This window comes from Chelonia mydas, chromosome 7 (genome assembly GCF_015237465.2).
Source record: "Chelonia mydas isolate rCheMyd1 chromosome 7, rCheMyd1.pri.v2, whole genome shotgun sequence".
Taxonomy (NCBI): domain Eukaryota; kingdom Metazoa; phylum Chordata; order Testudines; family Cheloniidae; genus Chelonia; species Chelonia mydas.
In genome coordinates, this window is record NC_057853.1 from 92830299 (window position 1) to 92857653 (window position 27355).

Below are 27355 nucleotides of genomic sequence, written 5' to 3' on the forward strand. Positions count from 1 at the left end.
AGGAAGTCAGTTGTGTCGTGGAGGAAGCTGGCCCTTTGTGTGTTGAGTGGTTTGAGGATGGTTTCTTTGAGTTCTGATATTCCTTCAGTAAGAGAGCTGTGGCCAGATATTATGGGTCTGCCTGGGTTCCCTTGCTTGTGTATCTTGGGAAGCAAGGAGAAGATCCCTGGTGTGGGTTCATGGGGGATGAGTTTGTAGAGTTTCTCTTGGAGTTGTTTGGCAAAGCATTTGATGAATCCTTAAATTCCTGGGTATGCTGTGGTGTGGGGTGGTCTTTGAGTTCTTTATAGTAGATGGTGTCGGAGAGTAGTCATCATGGTGGAGGGCTTTGACGGCATCCCCTTTGTCTGGTGGTTTGATCACTATCTGACGGTTAGATTTCAGGGACTGTATAGCTGTCCTCTCAGTGATGGAGAGATTGAGATGGATGTGATGCTTAAGTATTTCACAGTCAGTTTCTTTCCTGATGCAATCAATGTCATGATTAACAGTGTGGTTTTTTCCACACTCAGTGGTGTCCAGTCAGATGATTCTTTTTTTTCTTATTATTGTCGGTGGGGACATAGTAATTGTGAGTAGTGTTCCCTCTAATTTTTTACGTCCATGTGCGGAATGAAGTTTAAGTGTACCAATATGCTGGTAATGAGTGACACATCACCTTCAGATTGGTGCACATAACAAAATTCATGTGGTGGGGGTGGGGCCGAGGTGTTCGGAGTGTGGAAGGGGGCTCAGGACTGGGGCAGAGGGTTGGGGTGCAGGGGAGGTGCGGGCTATGGGATGGGGCCGGGGATGAGGGGATTGAGGTGTGGGAGGAGGCTCAGGCCTAGAGCAGAGGGTTGGGATATGAGGGGATGAGGACTCTGGCTGGGGGTGCGGGCTCTGGTGTGGGACTGGGGATGAGGGGTTCAGGGTGCAGGAGGGGGCAGAGGGTTGGGTGCAGGGGGTGAGGGCTCCAGCTAGGGGTGAAGGCTCTGGGGTGGGGCTGGGAATGAGGCGTGCAGGAGGGGGGGTCAGAGCTGGGGCAGAGGATTGGGGTGCAGGCTGTGGCGTGGGGCCAGGGATGATGGGTTTGGGGTGTAGGCTGCCCCAGGGCTGTGGCGGGAGAGAGGATTCCCCCCAGCACACTCTTGCCACAGCAGCTCTGGGCCAGGTGAGAGGTGACTCTCCCCGGCCGCAGCAGCTCCAGCGGACCTGGGCTGGGCCAGGCCGAGGGAGGGGCTCCTCTCCCTGACAGTTCCGGCAGGCCTAGGCTTGGCTGGGGGAAGGGCTCCTCTGCCTCTCCTCCCCAGCAACTCCGGTGGGCCTGGTCCAGGCCAGGGGAGGGGCTCGTGCTTGCCTGCCTGCCTGCGCAGTTTACAGGGAATGTAGATTGTGAGTGGTGGTGTCATTGCTGTGAAAGAATTCTTTGAGGCTGTCAGCAGAAGAATTCTTCTAGCATTCGCCACATGTTAGCATGAATCAGGGTGTAGGTACGTCAACAGAAACACTCTCCTCTCTGCATAGCTGTGTCTACAATGGGGTTTTGCCAGCATGGTTATGTCACCTGGGGGTGTTTTGTTTTGTTTCCCTGTCTCACCCCCCACCCCTCCCAAGATCTCCTGACCGACATAGTTATCTTGAAAAAACTTTGTAGCGTACCACTGGCCTAAGTTTTCATATCACATCTGAGAATTTTTTAGTTATCTTTTAATTTGGATTATATTGTGACCCACAGTAGTTACAGCTCAGAGTCTGAAGCTTTATGAGAGGAGACATCCTTACAAATGTGCAGTCGCGATATTTTTAACTAATGTTGAGGCAAAAAGTCTGGTATCTAAAAAGAGAGTCTCTTTTCATTGTATTTTAAGTTCTTTTTCAACCTGTATATGCTTAAGGGGGAAACTTTGCCACCAAACTAAGTAGCGAGAACTATGTATGACACATGTGCATTGATATAAATGTATTTTAATATATATAAACAATGAGAAACTCACATGTAGCGATGCCTAGCCACCTAATATCCTTCCTAAAATTTACGTGCCTGTGGCACAGCTGAAATGTACTTCCCTTCTGAAGTGGAGGACAACAACAGCATTCTGAACGACACGGAAGGGGAGAGGAAATGTTGGCCAGGCAAACTCTCAGGAAAACTGTTATGGATGTTTACTGTCAACAGAGCAGTCAGGCCCTCCATATTATTTTACATTATTTTTATGGAAATGTAATGCAATGACCTGTGTCATATTGATAGCACAGAAGACCAAAATTCTCATTTTATCCACAGAGTAAGTAAAACACAAGCAGCAAATTGCTAACATCCGTATGCTGTTTGCCAACTCTGATATGGAGGAATGATTTCTAGGGGTTAGAAGTTAGTTCATTTTACATATTTTTTCAATCTGTGGCTTCTCTACTGTTATGGCCACTAAGGGTATAAGTTCTGGTCGTGGTCTCAATGACGTGGTTCACTGTCCAGAAAGAATGGAAGTTAGACTACCAAACTGATTTCACATGGGCCATTGAGCAAGGATTTCAGTTTGTAAGGGTCGGTATTTTCATTCTACTTCCTGCAGGAAATATGCTTGCTACTTAGTTTCCTGTATAGACATTTAGTTTTCACTTTACTACAAAAGAAATAAAATTTTTTAAAAAATAGTCATTCATTGGCGCCAGGAGCACCATTGTTATTTTACACACTGAGTTAAGCACACAGAGTAATTTGTTCAAAGCTTAAACAAACAAACAGGTTGTCTCTATAACTGTGATGCAAGGGAAATCTCTCCTATGTATGCATTTTCCTGTAGTTTGAGGCTAAAGGGGTACTCTGTTCATGAAAAGCATGTAAAATTAATGGAAATCTAGCTGTGAGATGTTAACTATTTACATTCTAGACTTCATCTGTATCTCTTATGCACCATTTATGTGGACAAAGGAATCAGTTGACAGTGTCACACACTGCCACTTAAAATTAGTCTGTCTAGAGGAATTCAGCTTTGCAGCCCTGACTAATACATAATTTCACTCTTCTTCTGCAGTAGCTAACGTGAGAGTCCTTTCTATTTTGAGATTTCTTTAATGTTTAAATCCCCCTTTGTCTTTTGGAAATCCAGTCATGGCATGGCAACATTTTATTTTTTTTAAATGAAAGTCAGCAGATTTTTGTCATCACCTTGGCTTATTATTTTCTAAAGATCAGTTTTTTTGAATATTCATTTCATCTTTGGATTTAGACGTGTATTTATTCATGTTCAAAGAATATATTCTAATAAGGGTACTAAAGGTGACTTTGAGGGATGATCCTTTACAGTCATGGAAACAAATTCTTGAATTTGTTACAACTTTTTAAAATGTTTCTTTGAGGATTTTAAAAGGAAATTCAGATACTATTTTAGTAATTACAATCTTAAAAATAAAGATTTACAGCAAATAGTATTCAGAAAAGTTTAATGCAATGAACAAAAGTAAAAAATAAGACGAAGAAAATGTGTTAATTTAAACTTTCTTAAAATAAACATTCCTTTTTTTAAAAAAATTTTTTTTAGGTACCAGACACGGCTACCAACTCAGAACCATTAAAAAAAAAAAGAAAAAAAAGTCAAGTCTTCAGAGTTAAGACTAGAACACTAAACTATTTCACCAATGTAATTCCATATGAACTTTTTTTACTTATTGGTATGGTGCAAAAAAATTTTTTTTAAATATTGAGGAGATGGCACATAGCAAACATATCTGAAATAGGTTTTAGATTTCATTGCTGCCTTAAAAGTGAGCTGTGAGCAGGTTGAAAGACAAAAGAGAACACTCTAAACCTTCAGCCAACAGAATGAGGGCAAATATGCAGGTTTGGAACCACACTGCTGTGCTTGACTTACAGAAGCATTTGAATGTGGAGGTAGTTAAACTGTTTTCAAGCTTAAAATATTTGCATCCTATCTAAAATCAGACCTTGTCATTGGTGACAGCATCCCATTTCCTGTGTAAGATAAGGGAAAAGAATGTGCCCTTACGATACTCATAGTTTGTCCTTTCTTCTCACCCACCATATATTGGAATGCATGAGAGAGCTAAGCCAGCTGCACTAAGGTAGGGCTGAACACGTATGCATCTCTGAATATGACTCCTGTATCCGAATTTGTCAGAATGCCGAATTTCAGTAAGTATGCACATCCAGAGCAGTAGTAGGGTATGGAACTGATGCAGCCCTGCTTCCAAAGGCAAGAATAGGCTTAATATTTCCCCCTGCTGACATAACATTTGAATTTCAAAATAGTGTTGTATATCAGAGGAGGCAGTTTATAGTGTGAATTTTCTGAATCTTAATTTAGAAGTTATCTCAAATGCAAAAAAATTAATAGAAATGTGCTCCAAGCTGTATGAAAACATTTTTAAAATTCAATTCTGTTGTAACTAGAACTCTGGAATGAGAGTTAAAGTTTGGCTTTTGAAAATAAATTATGAAATGGGTTATTTTCTCCTCAAACAGGCCACTCTGATTGAAACTTCTCCACATCCTTGGAGCAGTTGAATGCGTCTTTATTTCTTCACCTACAATTAATGAACTAGCAAAATACTGAATATGGAATCAAAAATATTGCAAGTCTATTTCAGTTTGTGGTTTGAGACCTAAACCTGGTTGGAAAATGAGATGATTTCCTCCCCCCCGCCCCCCCGCCCCAATTGAAAATGTTGACTTTTTAGTGAAGAATCAAAAACTGAAAATTTTCAGCCAAAAACTTTCAGCTAAAAACCAAAATTCTTGATTTAGAAATGCTGTAATGGTGCCTCATGGGAGTTTTCATTCAGATGCCTAATGCCCCTATTCTATTCTGTAGGCTGGGCTCCCTGACTGGAATACACCTACCATGATGCACCATGGTCTCCTCTGTTGCTGAGCTGCCATGATGCAGCATGGGAGTCCCTGGCTGCAGTGCATCATGGAAGATGTTGTCTGGCTGGAAAGAGAATGGGACATGAGACAACAAAGTAGCATTTCTGAAATGAATTTTTTTGGGTTTTGGTTAAATTTCTTCAGTTTTCAACTGAAAACCAACAACTTTTTGGTTTTTGGGTGTTCATTTTTTATGAAAAGCCAAACTTTTCCAAGGAAAAGAGACTCTTCTTGCGAAAAGCTTTTTGTCAAAAACACAATTTTCCATCAAACAGTTGATAAAAACTTTTGGCCAGCTCAGTTGATAACCAGTTATACCTGTGTCTTTTCAGTGATTGCATGTTGGGGAAAAATGTATATCAGTAATATAAATATGGATTTGTGTATTTTGATATGTGAGCACTTCAGGAAATACAAGTATTATATATTCTGGAGCTCCACGCATCTGAATTTCACATTGCATATTTTAAATGGATGAAGTTATTTTTAATATACATTGAAAGAAATAGTAATGCTTACATCAGGAATTACAGATATGTTCCCACAGCAACTGTAACTCAACCACTTTGCACAACACAGCACACCTATATTATGGTGTATATGCACTTTGGTTGTGGTGATGGTTTTGTAGGAGCTACAGCTTTGAATTTCCAGACCTGTTGCATAAACTTTCAGATATAATATTGTTGTAACAATGATTGATTGGATGCCTTCAAATACTTTAGCTTCCTATGACCAAAACAGTCACCACAGGTCCTTCTTGGACATAGCTGTGGGGAAGAGAGAGACGGCAGCCCTTCTTACCCATAAGACGGCTGCCCTTCTTACGGCATACAGGTGCATAGAATCATAGAATATCAGGGTTGGAAGAAGGGACCTCAGGAGGTCATCTAGTCCAACCCCCTGCTCAAAGCAGGACCAATCCCCAACTAAATCATCCCAGCCAGGGCTTTGTCAAGCGTGACCTTGAAAACCTCTAAGGAAGGAGATTCCATCACCTCCCTAGGGAACCCATTCCAGAGCTTCACCACCCTCCTAGTGAAAAAGTTTTTCCTAACATCCAACCTAAACCTCCCCCACTGTAACTTGAGACCATTACTCCTTGTTCTGTCTACCTCTGCTACCACTGAGAACAGTCTAGATCCATCCTCTTTGGAACCCCCTTTCAGGTAGTTGAAAGCAGCTATCAAATCCCCCCTCATTCTTCTCTTCTGTAGACGAAACAATCCCAGTTCCCTCAGCGTCTCCTCATAAGTCATGTGCTCCAGCCCCCTAATAATTTTTATTGCCCTCTGCTGAACTCTTTCCAATTTTTCCACATCCTTCTTGTAATGTGGGGCCCAAAACTGGACAGAGTACTCCAGATGAGGCCTCACCAATGTCGAATAGAGGGGAATGATCACATCCCTCGATCTGCTGGCAATGCCCCTATTTATACAGCCCAAAATGTCGTTACCCTTCTTGGCAACAAAGGCACACTGTTGACTCATATCCAGCTTCTTGTCCACCGTAACCCCTAGGTCCTTTTCTGCAGAACTGCTGCCTAGCCGTTTGATCCCTATTCTGTAGCAGTGCATGGGATTCTTCCATCCTAAGTGCAGGACTCTGCACTTGTCCTTGTTGAACCTCATCAGATTTCTTTTGGCCCAATCCTCTAATTAGTCTAGGTCCCTCTGTATCCTATCCCTACCCTCCAGTGTATCTACCACTCCTCCAAGTTTAGTGTCATCTGCAAACTTGCTGTCCACGCCATCATCCAGATCATTAATGAAGATATTGAACAAAACCGGCCCCAGGACTGACCCTTGGGGCACTCCACTTGATACTGGCTGCCAACTAGACATGGAGCCATTGGTCACTACCCATTGAGCCCGACGATCTAGCCAGCTTTCTATCCACCTTTTTATAGTCCATTTGTCCAGCCCATACTACTTTAAATTGCTGGCAAGAATACTGTGGGAGACCATATCAAAAGCTTTGCTAAAGTCAAGGAATAACACATCCACTGCTTTCCCTTAATCCACAGAGCCAGTTATCTCATCATAGAAGGCAATTAGGTTGGTCAGGTATGACTTGCCCTTGGTGAATCCATGCTAATTGTTCCTGATCACTTTCCTCTCCTCTAAGTGCTTCAGAATTGATTCCTTGAGGACCTGCTCCATGATTTTTCCAGGGACTGAGGTGAGGCTGACTGGTCTGTAGTTCCCCAGATCCTCCTCCTCCCCTTTTTTAAAGATGGGCACTACATTAGCCTTTTTCCAGTCTTCCGGGACCTCCCCTGATCACCATGAGTTTTCAAAGATAATGGCCAATGGCTCTGCAATCACATCCGCCAACTCCTTTAGCACCCTCGGATGCAGTGCATCCAGTCCCATGGACTTGTGCTCATCCAGCTTTTCTAAATAGTCCCGAACCACTTCTTTCTCTACAGAGGGCTGGTCTCCTCCTCCCAATGCTGTGCTGCCCAGTGCAGCAGTGTGGGAGCTGACCTTGTTCATGAAGACAGAGGCAAAAAAAGCACTGAGTACATTAGCTTTTTCCACATCCTCTGTCACTTGGTTGCCTCCCTCATTCAGGAAGGGGCCCACACTTTCATAGAATCATAGAATATCAGGGTTGGAAGGGACCTCAGGAGGTCATCTAGTCCAACCCCCTGCTCAAAGCAGGACCAATCCCCAATTAAATCATCCCAGCCAGGGCTTTGTCAAGCTTGACCTTAAAAACTTCTAAGGAAGGAGATTCTACCACCTCCCTAGGTAACGCATTCCAGTGTTTCACCACTGTCCTAGTGAAAAAGTTTTTCCTAATATCCAACCTAAACCTCCCCCACTGCAACTTGAGACCATTACTCCTTGTCCTGTCATCTTCTACCACTGAGAATAGTCTAGAACCATCCTCTTTGGAACCACCTCTCAGGTAGTTGAAAGCAGCTATCAAATCCCCCCTCATTCTTCTCTTCTGCAGACTAAACAATCCCAGTTCCCTCAGCCTCTGCTCATAAGTCATGTGTTCCAGACCCCTAATCATTTTGGTTGCCCTTCGCTGGACTTTCTCCAATTTATCCACATCCTTCTTGTAGTGTGGGGCCCAAAACTGGACACAGTACTCCAGATGAGGCCTCACCAATGTCGAATAGAGGGGAACAATCACATCCCTCGATCTGCTGGCTATGCCCCTACTTATACATCCCAAAATGCCATTAGCCTTCTTGGCAACAAGGGCACACTGTTGACTCATATCCAGCTTCTCGTCCACTGTCACCCCTAGGTCCTTTTCCACAGAACTGCTGCCTAGCCATTCGGTCCCTAGTCTGTAGCGGTGCATTGGATTCTTCTGTCCTAAGTGCAGGACCCTGCACTTACCCTTGTTGAACCTCATCAGATTTCTTTTGGCCCGATCCTCCAATTTGTCTAGGTCCCTCTGTATCCTATCCCTACCTGCCACCGTATCTATCACTCCTCCTAGTTTAGTATCATCCGCAAATTTGCTGAGAGTGCAATCCACACCATCCTCCAGATCATTTATGAAGATATTGAACAAAACTGGCCCCAGGACCGACCCTTGGGGCACTCCACTTGATACCGGCTGCCAACTAGACATGGAGCCATTGATCACTACCCGTTGAGCCCAACAATCTAGCCAACTTTCTACCCACCTTATAGTGCATTCATCCAGCCCATACTTCTTTAACTTGCTGACAAGCATACTGTGGGAGACCGTGTCAAAAGCTTTGCTAAAGTCAAGAAACAATACATCCACTGCTTTCCCTTCATCCACAGAACCAGTAATCTCATCATAGAAGGCGATTAGATTAGTCAGGCATGACCTTCCCTTGGTGAATCCATGCTGACTGTTCCTGGTCACTTTCCTCTCGTGTAAGTGCTTCAGGATAGCCTTTCCTTGGCTTTCTTCTTGTTGCTAACATACCTGAAGAAACCCTTCATGTTACTCTTAACATCTCTTGCTAACTGCAACTCCAGGTGTGATTTTGCCTTCCTGATTTCACTCCTGCATGCCTGAGCAATATTTTTATACTCCTCCCTGGTCATTTGTCCAATCTTCCACTTTTTGAAAGCTTTTTTGTGTGTGTTTAAGATCAGCAAGGATTTCACTGTTAAGCCAAGCTGGTCGCCTGCCATATTTACTAGTCTTCCTACACATCGGGATGGTTTGTTCCTGCAACCTCCATAAGGATTCTTTTAAAATACAGCCAGCTCTCCTGGACTCATTTCCCCCTCATGTTATTCTCCCAGGGGATCCTGCCCATCAGTTCCCTGAGGGAATCAAAGACTGCTTTTTCTGAAGTCCAGGGTCCGTATTTTGCTACTCTCCTTTCTTCCTTCTGTCAGGATCCTGAACTCGACCATCTCATGGTCAGTGCCTCCCAGGTTCCCATCCACTTTTGCTTCCCCTACTAATTCTTCTCCGTTTGTGAGCAGCAGGTCAAGAAGAGGTCTGCCCCTAGTTGGTTCCTCCAGCACTTGCACCAGGAAATTGTCCCCTACACTTCCCAAAAACTTCCTGGATTGTCTGTGCACTGCTGTATTTCTCTCTCAGCAGATATCAGGGTGAGTTGAAGTCTCCCATGAGAACCAGGGCCTGCAGTCTAGTAACTTCTGTTAGTTGCTAGAAGAAAGCCTCGTCCACCTCATCCCCCTGGTCTGGTGGTCTATAGCAGACTCCCACCATGACATCTCCCTTGTTGCTCACACTTCTAAACTTAGTCCAGAGACTCTCAGGTTTTTCTGCAGTTTCATACCGGAGCTCTGAGCAGCCATACTGCTTTCTTACATACAGTACAACTCCCCCACCTTTTCTGCCCTGCCTCTCCTTCCTGAATAGTTTATATCCATCCATGACAGTATTCCAGTCATGTGAGTTATCCCACCAAGTCTCTGTTATTCCAATCACATCATAATTCCTTGACTGTGCCAGGACTTCCAGTTCTCCCTGCTTGTTTCCCAGGCTTCTTGCATTTGTGTATAGGCACTTAAGATAACTCGCTGATCGTCCTGCTTTCTCAGTATGAGAAAGAAGTCCTCCCCTCTTGCGCTCTCCTGCTCGTGCTTCCTCCTGGTATCCCACTTCCCCAGTTATCTCAGGGCTTTGGACTCCTTCCCCCGGTGAACCTAGTTTAAAGCCCTCCTCATTAGGTTAGCAAGCCTGCTTGCGAAGATGCTCTTCCCTCCCTTTGTTAGGTAGAGCCCGTCTCTACAGAGCACTACTTCTTCTTGGAACACCATCCCATGGTCAGAGAATCCAAAGCCGTCTCTCTGATACCACCTGTGTAGCCATTCGTTGACTTCCACAATTTGACAGTCCCTACCCAGGCCTTTTCTTTCCACAGGGAGGATGGACGAGAACACCACTTGCGCCTCAAACTTCTTCGCAGAGCCGCATAGTCTGCAGTGATCTGCTCAAGGTCATTCTTGGCGGTAGCATTGGTGCCCACGTGGAGAATCAGGAAGGGGTAGCAATCTGAGGGCTTGTTGAGTCTCGGCAATTTCTCAGTCACATCGTGAATCCTAGCTCCTGGCAAGCAGCAGACTTCTCGGTTTTCCCGGTTGGGGAGGCAGATAGATGACTCAGTCCCCCTGAGGAGGGAGTCCCTGACCACCACCACCCGCCTCCTTCTCTTGGGAGTGGCTGTCATTGAACCCCCATCCCTAGGACAGTGCATCTCATGCCTTCCAATCGGTGGAGTCTCCTTCTGCTCCCTTCCCTCAGATGTATCATCTAGTTCACTCTTCGCATTAGTACCTGTGGAGAGAACATGAAAACGGTTGCTCATCTGCATTGCTGGTACATGGACGCTCCTCTTTCTTCTTCTGGAGGTCACATGCTGCCAAATTTCTTCACCGTCCTTCTGTCCCTGCTGCACAGCCTGCTCTGATTCTTCAAAATGTTGTGCCCATAGAAGCATATCCTGACGTCTGTCTAGGAAATCTTCAGTTTCTCTTATACAACGCAAGGTTGATACTTGTTTCTCCAGACCTTGAACCTTCTCTTCCAGTATGGAGACCAGCTTGCACTTTGTACAGACAAAGTCGCTTCTGTCCTGTGGGAGAAAGACAAACATGGCACATCCTGTGCTGGTAACAGCTGAACGCTCACCATCCATATTATATTCCTTCTAAGAGTTTCCTCAGCTGTTGCAGTAACTACTCAGTGAAGCCTGCAAGATGAACGCCTCAGTGGCCTCTCCCCAGGCGAACTCCCAGGCAAACTTCCTCTGTTAGCCTCTCCGCTGTTTGCCGTTGTCACATTCTCTCTCTGGTAGTGACCTTGCTCTAAGGGTCCAGATAATATTTTTTTAATCAAAATCAAATTGGTTTAAAATAAATAAATAAAACAAAAGATCCATTTTAAGCAGAGATGGCTCAGAACTCAACTTCCAGGCAGAGGAAGGAATTCATATTCAGTTTCTCAAATATGAACCACCTCCTATGGTTTTAGCTGTGGGAAGAAGAAACCTTTATTCAGACTCAGGTTCAGCTGAAATATTATGAGAATGACTGCCATGACACTGGGAATCTTGAAAAGTTCATCTTATGGGATTGTCTATTTTTTTTTTTTTGTCAGAAGAATGTAAGAATAGCTCATTTTGGCACCATTAAACCTGAATGCTCTCTGTTTTTCTAGTTCAGACACCAGCCTAAATCTCATTTGGATGTGCATCTGAACACCACCTGATGTTTTCTTGGCTGTATCTAAAATCAGAGAAAGGCAGAGGATAAGTTTAAACACCAGTCATCCTTGAGGATATATAAAAATCCTTCAAGATGATCTGTGAAATGCACTGTATAATTGCATACAACTACATAGGGCATGGCTGAGAGCTCTGTTGCCTAACAGCCAAAGCTATACCTTCCAAACCACATGTTGTGGTGTCATCTCCTAGAGGGAATAATATGGTCTGACCCAGAGAATTGCAAATTATAGCCATTTAAGCACAGGTGGATATAATTGTGAAAAGATGTTAGTGCATTACAGTTGTCAAAGTACATATTAGCTTTTCATTAAAAGGCTTGGTTGGTGTTGTAATTCAAAATGTTCTTTTGTTTTTCCTGATACAAAATACATATTTGATATTTAATTTAAATTGCATCTTGTGTGATATAAAACTTCCTTGTGCAATGTTAGCTTAAGCATGGAGCAAGTGGTCTTCATGGATATTTTCTAGTTAACTTTTGTATAGTTAGAGTTCAGGGAACACCTTCTGCCACAGGGTTCTATTCCAATGCAAATAACAGTTCATTCTTGGGAGTCTATTTGAGCAAGGAGTATCTGAGATCTTAATTTAAAGATTAGTATAATCTTTAACAAACACAAACAACCTTAAATACCAAAAAGAGGATAGATTTTATACAATGAATTTTAGTAGTAATAATACTTCACACATTCAGAATACTTTAAACACTAATTCTAAAATAAATACTGTAGGTTTCCTATCTCAAGGTGGTTCTCTCTTCTGACTTTTTGCATCCCTAAATATTTTGATGAATGTGATTTTTTTTTTAATTAATTTAACTTTGGCAGATATAGATGTTTTATTCAAATCCATATAAGTTCTTATGTGTGTTTATCAGTATAGTATTTGAATTTAACTTCAGTTATTGAATCACAACTTTTAATTATAGTGGAAACCTGATTTCTGGAGGTCTTGGATGTCCAAAACCTTTCAAGAACCGCGGGAGGCATCAAGTCAGCAGGTTTTGAAGTCCTGTGTTAGCCTTTTTTTTTTTTTTTTTTTTTGAGAAGCTGATTGGGTGGCCCAGCAGAGCTAATAGGGGAGGGCTGTCATAATCCCAAAGCAAAGTGCATAGAATTTCATTTTCAGAGACTCCTTGCAGTCTCCTTATTTGGCAGAGGTAATATGCACTAGAAGAGTAAGGCAGCACAGGTCTTGCATTTGGGGCTGATTTTTCTGACTGCAGTATATAGGGTACTGGAGTCAGGAGAGGAAACTGAATTCTGACGTACCAGGACTGCATTTGTAGTCTAGCAGCTGAACAGAACAAGCCAAGGATTTTTTGTTTAGGGTAAAGTTAATTGGATCATAACTACAAATACAATATTTACTATATCCAAAAACGGAATTCGGGTCTTTCTGCCACACGTTCAACAGAATCTTTACTATGAGGTAAGAAACTCAGGTGCATCTGTGTAGATTCTGATAAGAATTATCCCAAACCTTTCCCCAAATCTTGAACTAAATATTTTCTGTTTGTTTTACATGGAAGGCATTCAGCTGCTGTGGTAATGAGGAGCAGTATAAAAAAACTAACATGTATAGATTTTTTTTCGTTTCTATCTTCCAGGCTTTGTGTTTCATCCAGGAAAGAAAACACAGTAACCAAACATACTGTAAGAAAGACTGTTCAGTCAAAATGTCCAAATGAATTTTGCAGAGCAAAAATATTACAATGTACGGACAAGCATCCACATTTTGGTGTGCTTAGCTTAATCTCTGAACTGTGAGGTTATTTAATAACAAGTGGAAATATTGGTTAAAACCAGAGCATTCTTAACATTTGGGGCTAATTTTTCTGACTGAAGTATGTAGAGTATTGAAGTCCGCCTATGAGTTTAAACACCATGCCTCCACCCCAAAAAAATGAATTGACCAATGAAATATGATCATAATGAGTTAGTGGTGGATGGTGAGGGACTACTATAGTCCAGGGGTGAGCAAACTATGGCCTGGGGACCGCATCCGGCCCTTCAGATGTTTTAATCCGACCCTCGAGCTCCCGCTGGGAAACAGGGTCCGGGGCTTGCCCCGCTCCGGTGCTCCAGCCAGGGAGCGGGGCTGGAGGCTTGCCCTGCTCTGCACATGCCGTGGCTCCGCACAGCTCCCAGAAACAGCAGCATGCCCCCCCTCTGGCTCCTACATGTAAGGGTAGCCAGGGGGCTCTGCACGCTGCTCCTGCCCAAGTGCCACCCCCACAGCTCCCATTGGCTGGGAACCAAGGCTGCAGAGACTGGGCAGTGCGCAGAGCCACCTGGCTGAGCCTCTGCATAGGAGCTGGAGAGGGAACATGCCACTGCCACTGCTTCCAGGAGCTGCTTGAGGTAAGTGCTGCCTGGAGTCTGCACCCCTGGCCCCCTCCCTTGCCCCAACCCCTCAGTCCCAGCCCGGAGCCCCCTCCTGCACCCTGAACTCCTCATTTCCGGCTCCACCCCAGAGCCCACCCCCACAGCCGGAGCCCTGACCCCTCCGGCACCCCAACCCCCAATTTTGTGAGCATTCATGGCCCGCCATACAATTTTCATACCCAGATGTGACTCTCAGGCCAAAAAGTTTGCCCACCCCTGATATAGTCTCTTCCAAGTGTTCAGTTTCAAGTGCAAAAAAAAAAAAAAAAAAAGCCACTCTCCACAGTAACTACTTCAAAATTCTACTTGAGCTCCTCTTAACTGCTGCCTCCCCAATAAAACTTGAGAATGCAAATAGGCCTAGCCAGGTGCCCTTTGAGTCAGTGCCCCGACTGAGAATCTTCTGCTAGCAGTCCTCCTGTGTTTTGACAGGAATGCTAGCTCAAGCAGTTGCTACAGAATTGTGTGAAGAAAGGAACTCTCAATAAGTTAGGTAGGGTCCAAACTATGAAGGTGAAAGCCAATATCAAAACAGTGAGTGGGAAATCATCTGGTAGCGACACCAAATTATTCAGCACAGGTGTAACACAGACTACTGGAAATCCCCCACAACTGGGCAGCTGCATTCAATACCAGCTGTAATTACCAAATGGTCTTAAGATCTAATTTAGTGTAGTAGCATTGCAGTAATTTAGCTTTGAGGTGACAAAGGTATGAATGACTGTGGTGGTGAAAAGCAAAAGCATTAAGCATAACTGATTAAAAACTATTTTGTCAGACTATCCTGAGCAGCTGGGATCCAAGAATACCCCCTATTTACTAAAACAATGTCAAATTATATACATTTAAATATAAATCAGTGGACTCTACTGCATAGAAAACTTTGACAAACCCATTTCATATTATTATTTTACTGTTTTATGAAAATAAATGCTAGTTGCACTTCTTGAACAGTAGTCAAACATGAGAACATGTACATTTTTTTTCTTAATTGACTGATCTCCATGCTCACATTTTGCATTTCAAAGTTTAAGGAAACTAATGCCAAAACTTTTATTCTCTTTATTCCAAAATTTAACCTGTTAGGGATACGTGTTAAGAATATCTGAGGCTTAACTTTATACTGTACAAAAGCTTGTCTCAATATCTCAGTACTCTCAACTAAAATAAAAATTTGATTTAAAATATGATATCTTATTAGCAGAGTATTTGTGGGTCAGAAGGCACTCCAATTCTCAATCCATAATCTTTGTTGTTTACAGCTTTCCCTCAAGATTATCTTATTTCAGCTGTTTTTTAGAGGGGAGGTTTAAAGAAAGTCTGAGCCTTTGAGTGGTCTAAGCATGAGAAAATTTCATTATCTAAAACAAGTAGTAATCTTTTATGTATGTGACAATTTAAAAGTCCAAATTCAGTAAATCATGGGTCTTCAATGAGGACTGCGTATGTTAGGAGATTTGATTTAGAAATATATTTAGGAAATAAAGCTACAGTATGAATGAATGAGAATATACATTTTTCCCTTCCCAACATATGTATGTTCAGGATAGAAATTTTCAGATTATCTGCATGCAGGTTGTCTTTTCATGGACCTTCCCACATAGTATTTTCCCCCTTATATATCATCTGAAACTGCCTCAACACCATCACTTTATTTAAGATGACGAATACTTGTAAGAGCACAAATAGAGATCTATTATAGTTGTGGGCTAATCTTCCACAATTTTTTCTGTTTTTTCCAGCCGTTCTGTGTTTGTTTGGAACCTTTAATGTATATAAAGAAAACAAACTTTCTGAAGACTTTTTTTCTCCATTGTGGCATCAACACTGTATGCACCATCAAAACAAAAATGCGTGATCGTGGGGAAGCCTGCTTTCTCCATGTGATCCTATGGCAGGATTCCTTATGAAAGCATTTTATTATTGGATTAACTTCAGTACAGTTAGCAACAATATTACATGTTTATTGCCATCTATGTATTGGGACAAAGTAATTCAGAATCTTCGTGAATTATCAAAATCATTTGCTTACAAAATATTTGCAGTTCTCAGATTCTTTTTTTGTGTTCTCTGTTTTGACCCATCTTTCAAAAGTTTTTTCATCTTTTCTTTTTTCTTTTTGTGCCTTTGTCCTTTCCAAGGTTATGCCTTTTTGCTGTTCCAGGAGGAAAGCTCTGTACAAGCGCTGATAGATGCCTGTCTAGAAGAAGATGGAAAACTTTACCTATGTGTGTCAAGCCCCACCATCAAGGACAAACCAGTAAGCAGTGTTCAGAGTGCCTTGGCTCTTAACCAACTTCCCCATGCCAATTCAAAAGCAAATAAATATGCAAGCATTTTCCCCCGGTGTAATTGGTTATGTTGGTGTTCCTTTACTAGGCTTACCTTCTTACGTTAGCATAATTTGGCTTCTTCAGAAGCTAATGAATGCCACTGTTTTAATTAAACTTTTATGTTGGTACTTCCAGTACCATATGGTAACAGAATGTGTCCTGTTACTCATTTTTTTTGTAGGTGACATTGTAAGGTTTTTTTATAGGTGACATTCTTTGCCTATACTGTTTTATTTTTTTTAAAAGCCCCTATGATTTAAAAAAGAAAACTCTTTAATAATTTAGGCAGCCTTGCGAGTACTTCATTGCTTTCAATTCTGCATATGCTAGCTAAGGAATTTATAATCTTTCATGCCTTTCACTTACTGTAGCAAGTTTGCTTTGACCCAAATTTGGTTTATAAAGAAAGGTTTATTAAAACCAGTGAAAAGCATATAGTTGTACACTTCTGGTGGACAAATGAGGAGTAGGATAATACCAGAAAGAAGGAAAACATGTTTGAAGTATATTCTTGCTGAGTCATTTTGCTAGAGCTAATCAAATTTTAAATGGATCCTTCTAAAGGGATTTTTTTAAATCAACCTATGTTCAGGCAGATATTCATTGGTATAAAAATTAAATATATTTTTTTCTAGTTAACATCCCTCAAAATGTGTTGCTGGTTGAATGTCTGATACCTTTTAGTATTTCCCCCCTTTTTTTATTCTAAATTGCTTCCATATACTTCCATAAAGATTCCCTATAATCAAGGATGAACAATTATCCCTATTACTACTGAATCTGTTAAAAATGAACTATTGAAAAAGACCTAGTTACTAGGATCCTGTTTTTAATTTTATTTAGAAAGTAAGGTGGCATTGTAGATGTAACCCTGGCTTTTGGTATGTAAAAACCAAGCATTTTTATGTTGTCTGCAATCAGAAATGAGTTGGTGGATAACCTCTTCAGTTGCTTGCATATAATGGTGCATTACATACGTGATACAATTTCCACTACAGCACAACTGGCTCATATTACTCAGGGATGAGCTAGAATATAGACTTAATCTTGTTAAATTAAACAAAGTGGTCCATCCTGTTTATAACTGCCAATGGGACATTACAAGAAACTCTCTGGAACTGCTGGCACTGTGTTAAATCCTGGAGGTAGAGACTTCTTCTGTACTACCAGTCTTTAAAGTGGACAGGTTTACATAAAGAGGGGCTAAAAACTGCATGTGTGGTGGTGGTTTTAAGATAGATAATTGCTACTTTATTAATTTACAGGAATGACAACATCAGTTTAGGCTATTAATGTAAAGTATTTCTCTAAACATGTATTCTGGGCCTAACTTTCTTCTGCAAGAGGTAATGTCAATCATTTACCACCTGTTTATATCTGTAATCATGTGCACAACTATTTATCACCTCTTCCAATTTTCTTTTTAATTGGACATACTGTATTTAGTCAATGGGGCTAGTCAAGTAAGTAAAGTAGTGTATGTGCTTAATATCTTGCAGATTGGGGCCTTCTTCTTTATAGAATTGTAATTATTATTATATATGTTAAAGTTAATGTACTATATGCATAATCCTTCCAGAGTAGTGCTTAACAAATTCATATAAAAGGCTCACAGGGGCCATTTTGAATCAAAAGATTAGACCTTGCATGGGTGAATGAAAATTGCAATGCAATGGCAAATGGAAATGATGCTTATACATTTCACTTATTCAGGGGGTTGTAGTGGTGAGCAGGCTTATCCAAGTAGCTTTTGAGCAGAATTCTTAGTTCTGTACAATCTGAAGTCTTTCTGTCTAACTGTCCACTATCTGGCTGCTTAACTAAACTGAACACGTGCACTTACATTTCTGCAATCCTCTTATTTTAAACACAGGAATTAATTCCACTTCCTCTTCCCTCTTTTTCAACTTTTAAAATTATATGTGACTAGAAGAAAGCTGAATGTTCAGCCTGCATCCTTAAGTTCACTCTATAAATGATAAAGCTCTGAATGTCCTTTTATATATTCCATATTCTAATAAAGGAGGCTGGAGGAGGAAGCAGATTAGGGAGAGAATGGGGTAGCTGCATTTTCAAGAGGAAATCTAACTCAAGCCTGGCCTCTAGAGGTGATAAATATACTGTCCACCTTTTTCAAGTAAACACTGTAAGGCGTACTTTCTGAATACCTACATAGATAAATGATATACTTGCATCGTTTTTACTTTCACATTCTATCATTTTACTATTTTATCTTAAAAAAATGTGAATATATGTATGTGCATATATTCTAATCAGATTTTACATATGTAAACGTTTAGCAGCTGATTCTTATTACTTTGTGTAGGGTAAGTTAGCAATGAAGTAAAGAAAAAGTTGACCTCTTTCTTTCAGGTGCAAATTCGACCTTGGAACCTAAGTGACAGTGATTTTGTAATGGATGGTTCTCAGCCATTGGACCCGAGAAAAACTATCTTTGTAGGGGGAGTTCCACGTCCCCTCCGAGCTGGTGAGTTGAAATAGAAGAAAAGTTAGGCCAGACCATACTATCAGTAACTGGTTTCAGATTCTGAGACAATGACGTTCCATCTGTTTCAGAGATTTTTGAAGAATGTGTGGTTTACTTTCTAAGCATATCAGTTTCTTCTGTCCTTAACTGTAAGAATATAACTTCTGAGAACTTCTGACCTTTGAAATTAACTACTAGTTAAGACAATGAATCAATTGTTTAGTACTATAAATCAAGTATAACTTTAAGGCTCAAATTTTCATATTGTCCTTGAATTTGGGGGTTGCTTTTTTTAAGTTGACCAGTTCAGTTAAGTATTTACTTTAAGCTCCCACTGACTTAAATTGGGGTTGTGGTTGTTCAACATCTCTGAAAACCAGACCAGTTCTAATGAGGCCATTTAAAAAAAATGGGCCTAACTCTTTTTGTCTATATTTTTTTCCCAGCCTGTTATGAATTGTAGTTCATAGTTGAAAAATGCCTTCGAACAGTAAATTTAGAATTTTTCCAAAGCAAGACAACCCATTTTTTGGTATTGATACATTAATTTGCAAGCTTCTAAGATTAGTTTTAGAAATTAATTTAGAACATTTGAAAGCAATACAGCAAATCTTTTTTTTCTGAATTTTCTGGGTTCCTTGCACACTGACAGTACCTCTTTACTGTGACCAATAACATGGTTGCTTATTTTGGACTGAATTCCTACTGCCAGTTCATGAACTGAAGGATGACTTTTCATATTTTATTAAAGAATCTGAGAACTTACTAGTTACTAGATGATGCTGTTTTTTCACTGTCCACCTGCATGGTGTTGGAGTCTATTTTGTTTGATAGAATTACTCTAATTTGGGGAATTGCATTAAAAACATAGGAATTGGCATACACAGTTATCCCTTAAGGTGATACTTTTGTATCAGACTAAAAGTAATATAATTAAACAAATTTCCATACCAGTGTTATAAATAACACCCCCCACTCTCACCCCCCCCACACACACAATTTGTAGTAGTTACTAGAATTAGAACACAAATTTAGTTTACTTATTTACTTTTTGCACTTCAGCCTGGAAAATAAAAATAACTAGCCTGGTGTAATCAAGCATAATTGAAGTTGCAGCTAGCAAGGGACGTGAAGGGTAACAAAAAGGGTTTCTAAAGGTATGTTAGCAACAAGAAGGTGGTCCGGGAAAGTGTGGGACCCTTACTGAATGGGGCAGGCAACCTAGTGATAGACAATGTGGAAAAAGCTGAAGAACTCAATGCTTTTTTTGCCTCGCCCTTCACAGACAAGGTCAGCTCCCAGATTGCTGCACTGGGCAGCACAGTATGGGGAGGAGGTGAGCAGTCCTCAGTGGTGAAATAACAGGTTAAGGACTATTTAGAAAAGCTGGACATGCACAAGTCCATGGGGTCGGATGCAATGCGTCTGAGGGTGCTGAGGGAGATGGCTGATGTGATTGCAGAGCCATTGGCCATTATCTTTGAAAACTTGTAGTGATCGAGTGAGGTCCCGGATGATTGGAAAAAGGCAAATGTAGTGCCCATCTTTAAAAAAGGGAAGAAGGAGAATCCGGGGAACTACAGATCAGTAAGCCTCACCTAAGTCCCCGGAAAAATCATGGAGCAGGTCCTCAAGGAGTCCATTTTGAAGCACTTAGAGGAGAGGAAGGTGATCAGGAACAGTCAACGTGGATTCACCAAGGGCAAGTCATGCCTGACAAAACTGATTGCCTTCTATGACGAGATAACAGGCTCTGTGGATATGGGGAAAGCGGTGGATGTGATATACCTGACTTTAGAAAAGCTTTGATACGGTCTCCCACAGTATTCTTGCCAGCAAGTTAAAAAAGTATGGATTGGATGAATGGACTAAAAGGTGGATAGAAAGCTGGCTAGATCGTCAGGCTCAACAGGTAGTGATCAATGGCTAGATGTCTAGTTGGCAGCCGGTATTAAGCGGAGTGCCCCAGGGTTCGGTCCTGGGATTGGTTTTGTTCAGTATCTTTATTAATGATCTGGATGATGGGATGGATTGCACCCTCAGCAAATTCGTGGATGACCCTAAACTGTGGTGAGAGGTAGATACGCTGGAGGGTAGGGATAGGATACAGAGGGACCTAGACAAATTAGAGGATTGGGCCAAAAGAAATCTGATGAGATTCAACAAGGACAAGTGCAGAGTTCTGCACTTAGGACAGAAGAATCCCATGCACTGCGACAGGCTGGGGACTGACTGGCTAGGCAGCAGTTCTGCAGAAAAGGACCTGGGGATTACAGTGGATGAGAAGCTGGATATGAGTCAACAGTGTGCCCTGGTTGCCAAGAAGGCTAACGGCATATTGGGCTGCATTAGTAGGAGCATTGCCAGCAGATCGAGGGAAGTGATTGGCACTGGTGAGGCCACATCTGGAGTATTGCACCTCACTATAGAAAGCATGTGGACAAATTGGAGAGGGTCCAGCGGAGGGCAACGAAAATGATTAGGGGGCTGAGAGCACATGACTTATGAGGAGAGGCTGAGGGAACTTGGCTTATTTAGCCTGCAGAAAAGAAGAGTGAGGGGGGATTTGATTGCAGCCTTCAACTAGCTGTAGGGGGGTTCCAAAGAGGATGGAGCTTGGCGGTTCTCAGTGGTGGCAGATGACAGAACAAGCAGTAATGGTCTCAAGTTGCAGTGAGGGAGGTCTAGGTTGGATATTAAGAAAAACTATTTCACTAGGAGGGTGGTGAAGCACTGGAATGGGTTCCTTAGGGAGGTGTTGGAATCTCCATCCTTAGAGGTTTTTAAGGCGTGGCTTGATAAAGCCTTGGCTGGGATGATTTAGTTGGGTTGGTCCTGCTTTGAGCAGGGGATTTGACTAGACCTCCTGAAGTCTCTTCCAACTCTAATCTTCTATGATTCTAGTTTCACTTTCAAGGTTCTCGTGTACTAGCGTAACACAGCCACGCTTGAATTGGCATAGCCAACTCGGGTAGTCAGAATAACCTTTAGTGCCCCTACATGGAGCCATAGAGCTGATTTTGTGAAGTCTTGTTCTTCGTTCATCCACAAAAGATCACTTCCACCTCCAATTTCTACTAAGAACCTAGATTTGCTCAGTGCTGACTCTAAACCTCAGTCAGCCTGTTTGTCTGTCCCTTTTCCATCGTTCCCTAACCAGCCTGTTCTGTACTGCCTCTTTCCCATCAGTCAACCTGTCCTAACTTGTAGATGTTTAATATATTATAAAATAAAATAGCTATGTCCTATCTTAAGAGTGGGAAAGAGCAGCAACTGATTGTAAAAGGGGTCTGAATCAAGTCAGTCTGTAGAGGGTGCCAGAGGTACTAGAATTGCCCCTGTATGTAGGAAATATTAAGTGGAATGTTTCATATCTATACAAAATCAGTATATATTTTAAAAAAATACACTCTTATAATTAGTTTTAGTGGGGATTTTTAATGTTTAAAAAAAACCTAAGTTTGAGGACCAGTTAGATAGTGTCCCTTTAAAGTTTTTCAGTTCATTATTTACTATTATTATATTTGTATTCTTATAGTGCCTGGCAGCCCTAGTCCTGGACCAGGACCCCATTGTGTTAGGTACTGTACAAACAAATATAGCCCCTGACAGCAAAACACTTTATAGACACTGTTAAATCACACTGGGCTCAAAAAATAGGTCTGGTTAAATAAAATATATAATATTCTAAAGGGTTGCTCAAAACTTACTGTTAATACTGTACACGTTTTAATGAATTGTTTGGATTTAAAATATTGCCCTACGATGTTTTCAAACTTGAACACTGCTGCAGTGAGTTAATGCATGAGAATCTGAACATGGAACTGGCTAGAAACTCTCTACAAACAAACTTACATTGGCAAGTCTATTTTTTCCCAAGCGGAGCTGAAAATTAAGGTTTGTAACATATATTAGGAAATTGGTTTTAAATAATAAAATTTTTAATCTGACTGTCCTTTTTACAAACTCACTAAATCATAGTCTAAACTAGTTTCAACTTGATATTTATTATAAGGGCCCAATTCTGAAAGCTGTACACATGTTAATCATATTACGTTTAGTAGGGGTGTTCAAACCATCGAGTTTTTAAAATTTGCACTAACCAGTGACTATAGTGTATTTCCATGCAAATATTGATGTGTATATATGGAGGCACCAATACTCATGAAATTATCACAAGTATTGTGATCTTATGAACATCAAGATGCAGCTCAGAAATTCCTCTTCAACCACCTGCAGCTTCTGCTTTGGCTACTTCTGCTTGGTCTAATTTTGGTTGTTGGGTTTAGTGTGCAGGTGCTAGGTGGTGCTGGTGGCCTGTGATATACAGGAGGTCAGACTAGAGGATGTGGTGGCCCCTTCTGGCCTTAAACTGTATGACTCTGACCCAGATCCTCATTAACTGAGATAGGAGGGCAGAGAGGACCCTGGCAGGCGCCCTCTTCTTGCTACCAACACAGCAGCTTTCCCTGGAGACTGGGAGGAAGCTGGAGGGCACTGCTGTACCCTGCTTTCGGGTGGGGCTGGGAGGGGATCATTGGAACTTGCTGGAAAAGTGGTATTTTGTGGTTGCAGTGCTGGAGCCTGCCAAGTGAGTGAAATAGAGGTGCTTATGTTTGTTGTGGGGGTTATGAAGAGTAAGGACAGTCCAGTGTATGCAGCATTTTGCCTGTACTGGGGTGTCATGGTTTGGAACCTGCCAGGAGGGGCTGCAGGGCTGCATTGTTAAGGAAAAGAATGCTTCCATCCAAGCTACCTAGCCTGCTGTTGCTTGGGGAAATGATATTCCTACAGCAAAAGAAAAACCCTCTTCATCGCTGTAGGCTGCATTTATGCTACAGGGTAATGCCAGCATAGCTATGGCGCTATAGCTATGCTGTTATGAGGTCCTATAGTATAGAGGGGCCTCAGTCTATAGAACATTACAGCTGACAAACATTTCTTTAAGAGTTAACTTTTATACATTCAGATCAAAATACCATTTGCAATAATGCCATTTAGTGACTCGCAATAATGTAGCACTTTTTTGAAGTTGAACATTATCACTAGTAAAATTGGTTCTTTGCCTGAATTTCTCTGTCTAGAACAGGGTGACCAGATGGCAAATGTGAAAAATTCGGACAGGGGGTGGGAGGTAATCGGTGCCTATATAAGAAAAAGCCCCAAATATCGGGACTGTCCCTATAAAATCAGGACATCTGGTCACCCTAGTCTAGAAACTGTCTAAGACTTTCTTAAGACTCCTCCTTAGGCATAGAGTTGAAGTCTTTGAATCATGCTCTGAGGACTTCAGTAACTCAGCCAGAAGTTATCGGTGTATTACAGGAATGGGTGGGTGAGATGGCCTGTGATGTGCAGGGGATCAGATTAGATTATCACAGTGGTCCCCTCTGGCTTTAAAGTCTATGAAGATTTTACATGGTGCCAATATACTAGTCTACTTTTGGTGGCTTACCATCATTGCACTAATATACCCTTGAGAAGGAGAGATGTTTTTTTCTGTTTTGTAAAAGATGGGCTATATATAAAAAAAAAAAATTACATTGTTTTAGGTAATTTTAGATTCCAGTTTTTCTAGGTGATCTATGTAACCTGGATTAGCTTCTGAGCTGTCAAGTTAAGAGGTTGTCATAAAACAAGATAAAAACTTAAAAGAACTCTGTGCTTCTGCTGCTAGATTTATAAAAAACCTTAAGAAATTACTGCATTGGGGAATCTGAAAGGCACCATCATCTGGAGATGTTTTCTCTTACTTATACATTTTTAATGACACACTGTGCATGTCTGACATATTGCAAATTTCCATTCCGTTCTTTATACATTCTCATTCCGTGCTTTCCTTTTCAATCATTTTTGCTGTCTTCTCTTTTTAAAGCATAGTCTTAATTGTACCAAAGCCTAAGAAGTTAAGTATATTTTCTCCACTGATGTTTTTCTGTTGCAACTGTAGTACTAGGACTATATTTCTGTACCTATTGAGACAAGAAAAATGAATTTTGGAAAATCAGATGTCTGGGAAAATTTTTAGTGACCCTTCCAACAGAAGTTTAAGGTATATATACTCTTATACAGTATCAATATGGCATACATGGATTGTAATCCTAAGGCATTCATCTCAACCAGTAATAAAATAATATAGCGAGAGAAGTAGTAAGATACTCAAAACCCTGTTCTCTCTGGTACAGGATTTATTGCTTTAAGTATATTTAGAAGTCCCGGCATTGCCGGATTCTTCTAAAGGATTGCTACAGGGTGTCTCTGGAGAGACAACAAGAGAAACTAGCTACCAAACTGTGGTCAGTATACGAGATGACAGGTTTATAAAATCAGATGTCTAAATATATTCACAGAATAGAAATACTGTTTTGCTTGGTAACTAAACTTGGATTGTCTTTGTCTTCAAAGCCAAAGATAGTTAAGCTTCCCTTTAGCCCTACAACATATCATAAAGTCAGTACACGTGGTATGACAAGGCAACTAAATGACACAATGAACCTGATGCAACACACCATATTTAATTTTTTAAAGAAAAACCAATTAACCCCTTTCCCCCTGTTTGAAAATGCTCAGACTTAAGGGATTTTTGTGACACTGGTGTAGAATAGGTTTGTCTGTGCACATGTATGGTATATAGGGAATAGAAGATAGTGGGCAGTATGACCTGAGAAATATGATCATGCTTTAAAGATGACGTGTCATAATTTGAATGGCAGAAAGAACTGGAACTAGAAGTTTAGTAGGTGGGGTTATTCTTGGAGTTACTGTTTTGGGTGTTTCGTTATGCTGTATGTTGGTTTCTTCAGTTCCTGAGCAGCTGTCCTCTGAGGATCATATATTCCAAAATTTTATTGTGGCAGTTTTCTTGTTTAGAATAGATATTTGCCATTTCTGTTGGTCATTCATTTGTGGGGAGTTTTATTAATTTTTAAAAAATTAAAACAACTTTTTGGGGGGGGTGCTAGAATATCTGACAGTTTGGAAAAGTTCTGACAGGATTCAGTGTCTTCTAAAAATCCCTCCTGTTTGGGGGGCAAGGAGGAGGGTATTGTGGGGGTGTGTGTATGTGTGTGTAAAGCAATATGTCCATGCAATAATATAAATCACATAACATTCAATATATTTCATAAATATGTATATATAACTTACATATGTATAAACATAACTCATTCACAAATGAGAGTACATTGTGGCAGGTAAGGCTACGAAACATTTTCCATTGCAACCTTTGTTCTCTTGTGCTTTTCTGAATAATTAATCTTTTGGGATCAAATTTTCCATATTTGGTTTCTACCCAAAAATGAATTTTCTGCTGAAAGTTTGAAGGATGTTTAGCTGTTTCAGTGGAAAGACTGAAAAAATAGTTTCCTCACTGGAAAAAAAGAACCATATTCTTTAAGAATCTGACCTAAATCCCAACTAAGTCTGGAAAAAACATGGGAGTATTTCCATTGACTTCAGTGGATCAGGCCCTAATTGAGCAAAAATGGTCAATGTGTGAAATGTGGCACAGTCTTAGCCCTTAATTTAAGCGTGATTTCCCAAGTCTGGGGAGTGTGGAAATTAGGTTTCATTTAACAAAATTAAGAACGTCTGAACTTTACATACTGACGTGGAATGAAAAGTTGTAAAGTGCCCAGTTTAGGACAGATGCACTTATTTGACTGTGCATTTAGACAAGTGTACCCAGATAGTTAGAGCATTTAATATATCCAAGAACAACTCCAACAGTTTCTAGTTTTTTCTTTAAAACAAAAAACCCCAAAGAAATAAATGCATCTCTGAGACCAAATGCTTAAAATAACAAGTCAGGAAATGCAAAAACTGAGGTTCTACCGATAACTCATTTGTCTCCATTATGCACATATGGTGTATTTTTATTTCTATTATTCTCATTAATATATAGCTTAGTATATTACTATTTTTGTCAGTAAACATATACCATCAATATACATGATGCAGTAGGGCTGAGTTAACCATTGTTGAGGGGGGGATCTACATTTTCTGACAGTGTAATGTATAACTGTTTAACCTCGACATTGCACTAATGCACTTTTTGGAATCAAATATAATATGTAACTGATATAACACTCTGCCTGGGGTATGTTACAGAATCCCAGGAAAGCTTTTCCTTAGCACCTTGACCAATTTATCTTTGCACTTTCAGTATATTTCAGATGGGTACTGTGATTCCTTGACCAATCCAACTTTCAGGTCCCTTTTCTGTTTTCCTGAAGTACTGGAATTAGGGTGAATAGTCTATTTTTAAAGCTGCCGGCCATGCATAAAACCTTTAGTAATATTGAGTCTTCAATATTTAATAATTGTTTTCTCACAGTTGAACTGGCAATGATTATGGACCGTTTATATGGAGGTGTCTGCTATGCTGGTATTGATACGGACCCAGAACTGAAGTACCCAAAAGGTGCTGGCAGAGTGGCTTTCTCCAATCAGCAGAGCTATATTGCTGCTATTAGTGCTCGCTTTGTCCAGCTCCAACATAATGACATTGATAAACGGGTAAGTAAAACAACACCGAATGGAATGGTTGCTGTTGATGATATTGTA

General features: G+C 40.9%; 1 protein-coding gene across 19 annotated transcripts in view; it reads left to right on the forward strand.

The window, feature by feature from the left end:
• Positions 1–27355, forward strand: part of CPEB3 (cytoplasmic polyadenylation element binding protein 3) — a 181886-nt gene that overhangs the window by 137757 nt on the left and 16774 nt on the right. For all 19 annotated transcript variants that reach the window (XM_037904945.1, XM_043552386.1, XM_037904942.2 and 16 more), the window contains 3 exons: positions 16111–16229; positions 18676–18790; positions 27126–27307. In XM_037904945.1, the coding sequence (XP_037760873.1) occupies positions 16111–16229; positions 18676–18790; positions 27126–27307 (416 nt within the window). The remainder of the gene's footprint in view (positions 1–16110; positions 16230–18675; positions 18791–27125; positions 27308–27355) is intronic.